The sequence below is a fragment of the Aplysia californica genome, unplaced genomic scaffold, assembly GCF_000002075.1.
Source record: "Aplysia californica isolate F4 #8 unplaced genomic scaffold, AplCal3.0 scaffold00721, whole genome shotgun sequence".
NCBI lineage: Eukaryota > Metazoa > Mollusca > Gastropoda > Aplysiida > Aplysiidae > Aplysia > Aplysia californica.
This window is the reverse complement of record NW_004797991.1, coordinates 188,846-192,260: the sequence shown is the minus strand read 5'-3', so window position 1 is coordinate 192,260 and position 3,415 is coordinate 188,846. Positions and strand designations below refer to the sequence as shown.

General features: G+C 43.1%; 1 protein-coding gene across 1 annotated transcript in view; it reads right to left on the bottom strand.

The window, feature by feature from the left end:
• LOC101861159 (ATP-binding cassette sub-family A member 3) overlaps window positions 1-3,415 on the bottom strand; it is a gene marked incomplete in the record, with an annotated part of 54,517 nt that overhangs the window by 44,182 nt on the left and 6,920 nt on the right. Inside the window, 1 exon segment of the mRNA XM_035972517.1 lies at window positions 3,345-3,415. This exon segment is cut by the window's right edge and continues 84 nt beyond it. Coding sequence (XP_035828410.1) covers window positions 3,345-3,415 — 71 coding nt within the window.

Below are 3,415 nucleotides of genomic sequence, written 5' to 3'. Positions count from 1 at the left end.
AGAGAGAGAGAGAGAGAGAGAGAGAGAGAAAGAGAAAGAGAGAGAGAGAGAGTGGTATAGAGAGAAAGAGAGAGAGAGTGGTATAGAGAGAAAGAGAGAGAGACACACATAGAGACAGACAGAAGCAAGATTAGAAAATGATGGGAGGAGAAATAGGTACACAGAGTAATAGTTTTACAAAGGCATAAAGGAAATGTCTTATCACAGCATCGCCCTGCATGTCAGAACATTAATTTGCTCCAACCGACAGTTTAAAAAGAACGTATTGCTGATAACTGGTCCGTGTGGAGTAACAAAGGGGATTGGTGGACGAGTGTGTGGGTGTGGGGGGATTTATATCTCGTATCGTCGCTTTTTACACTTTTGCAAAAAAAGGTCAGAATATTATTGCTTTACACGTTGCGATTGTGGATGTTAAAATTTCCATCTCTCTTGCTCTGGCTCTACTGCTATCGCTCGTTGTCTCGCATCTGTCTGTCTGTTTGTCTGTTTGTCTGTTTGTCTGTTTGTCTGTCTGTCTGTCTGTCTGTCTGTCTGTCTGTCTGTCTGTCTGTCTGTCTGTCTTAGACACACATCTTCACTACCCTTGGAAATGCATTTTGCGAAAGAGATGTTTGTATAAAAGCTAACCCCCCCCCCCTCACACACAAACACCCCAGCCTCCTTTTGTCTCGTCCCCCTATATCAAGTGCTGGGAGTTGTCAACTTAAAATTAATTTTAATTTTTCTGATTTACTGGGTAGTTAAAAATGAAGTTAGGATGAATAAACCAATGACAGAAATTAAAATTGATTTAAATGCTGCATACCTTTCTTTCTTACAACAGCGGAGCCTTACGGGATTTATCTCTAGCTAAACTGTCAATTATTGGTTCGTAGTCCAATTTTCGCGCTAGACTGACCTCTATGGTCAAAATTCCAAGACTTGAGAGTCTGTCTTGACGCATCGTGGACCGTATAATGTTTTTTTCACCCGAGAAAGGTTACTGAAGGAACGTTCAGCTTGCGCAACTGTGACAGGTAAGGTGCAGAAGATTCTCAACATGATTACAACGTTCGGAAACAAAGCATCCAGTTTCAGGGAATGCAGTCTCTTCAGCAACTGAAGAGGCGGCAGGACATTTTCTCCAATGTTCGCTGAATGAATCACTTTCAAATGTCCCAACCCTTGCGCAAGGTCTGCAGATGCATCCACTTCATATTCCGTGTGCAATTTGTTTGCAAGATCACGAATAACGCCGACTTCCTCTTGGAGATATTTCCACAAAACACTAAATAACGAATCGAGTTTTGTCACTGCATTATACCTTTTCTTCAAATTTCCAAGAAGGCAGTTAATGAGGACATAAAAACGTCATGTTTGAATTAGTTCTCGGGATTTTGGTAGTCTGTTACATCTTCTGTCTCGTCTGCAAAAAGCTTCCTTTTCTTTTGAAACTCAAGATTGCGTCCCATTCATCTCGTAAACTTTTCAGATCTTTAATCAGACTCTTGATATTTGCCACCTCAACGTCAAGAGTCGCTTTTCGTGCTTGAAGCTCTCTATATCTGTGATCGATTGCTGTGAGGATTTTGAGCCAAACAGATGCCATTATCACACATTCAAATGATGCAAAGTACTTAAGAATACCAATCGAATCTGAACGTGTTTCTGGGCGGAGGTTCATTTGAAGAACAGTTTGAACAGCTTTCCTCAGTCCCCCGATGTGAGCCGCAAAAGGCATGACACTGTCAGCACGTGCCGACATACGTGTCTGAGACATACTGTGCAAAGAGCTGGGAATGTTTTACTTCAAAATGTCCCACCTTTGTGGACTGGAGCTAAAAATGTTATACAGCTTTTGTACAACTGCAAAGAAAGTTATGACTGTTGAACATCTTTCTGCAGAATGCACACCACACAAATTCAAACTATGACAGCCACAGGGAGAGTATGTGGCAAGTGATCACTGTCTTAAAATGTGAGCCTGTGCACATTACACAGACCACACATGTTGCTACCGTTGTCGTAGCCTTGGCCTCGGCAGTCTGTAATTGGAATGTTTGTTTTTTTATTCAGTGTATCAAGGATAATTTTAGCGATGTCGTCTCCTGTTTTCTTATTACAATCTTCTCTTTTCAGAAATCTCTCTTCTACTTTGTAGACATTTGTATCACTGTCCAAGTGAACATAACGCAAAATAAAAACAGTTTGTTCGACGTGTGAAGAGTCTGGTGTTGCATCAACGATAGTGGAGTAATATTTCGTCCCGCTCTTTCATTCAAAATCACGTCGGTCACTTTTGATGCACAACTTTGGATGAATTCATTTTGACTTTCTGCTGATAGATAGTGAAATTGTAGGCGCCTTTTTTCTTTTTGTGATTTTTCAACTTTTGTAAGATGCTCTGCAAGGAGAGGATCGTAAAGGCCAATCAATTCCAGAAGTCCAAGAAAGCACTACCAAAGTTCTGTGAAGTCGTCAGATATACAGCGGAGGCTCTCGTGGCCTAGATGTTAAGGTGTTGGCCTCTCATTCAAAGGTCCCGAGTTCGAATCCGGGTAGCGACTGACAAATTTTCTTCTCTAAAATTGTCTCCTTTCACCTCCTTTCCTGCTCTCTAGCAATATTCTGTCGTCTGCTTTCGTCTCCTCTTTCTGCCCCCAAACCCTCACCTCCTTTGCCCCCTCCTCTGGGCTCCAGACTCTTTCTGCGGCCTTTGTAGTGCTACTCCTTGACTCCTTCTTACAGCTGTCTTTCTGCCACACCCCTGATCTTCTGGTAGAGAAGATCTACACCTAGCCTTCTCGGACAAGGGCGAAAAATCTCGGAGGGCCCGTGTGCAAGTTGTGCACGTTAAAGATCCCTTGGTGGTCTCAAATCGATTAGAGTAGGCTTCGGCCGCCACCCGGACAAAATTCAAAATTTCCTACCAACTAAAAGTATTTGATGTGTCCCGCGCGCTCATATGGCCGTATGCAGTTGCGAGCGCTGTAAAAACACTTACCAAAAAAAAAAGATATACAGCTCAACTTGCAGCCAAAATATATTTTATTTCAAAGCTTTGTACGGTACTCTCTCTTTCTCTCTCTCTCTCTCTCTCTCTCTCTCTCTCTCTCTCTCTCTCTCTCTCTCTCTCTCTTTCTCTCTCTCTCTTTTTTCTCTCTCTTTTTTCTCTCTCTTTTCCCCTTGCTTGCGGGCCCCCTAAACCCCCGGGCCCCGGGGCATTGGTACCCCCTGTGGAAAAGTGGGAAGACGTGGAGTGACATCAAGCAACTCGCCCAGGATAGGGAAAGGTGGAAAGTGTTTGTTCGTGGCCTATATCCAGATCCAGAGTGAGAAAGGCAAGGATGATGATGATGTACCTTAGCAAAGAAGTACAAGTGTTCTCGGACGGTCAGCTGGTCAAAGAGGATATTGTGTTGTGGACAGAGAC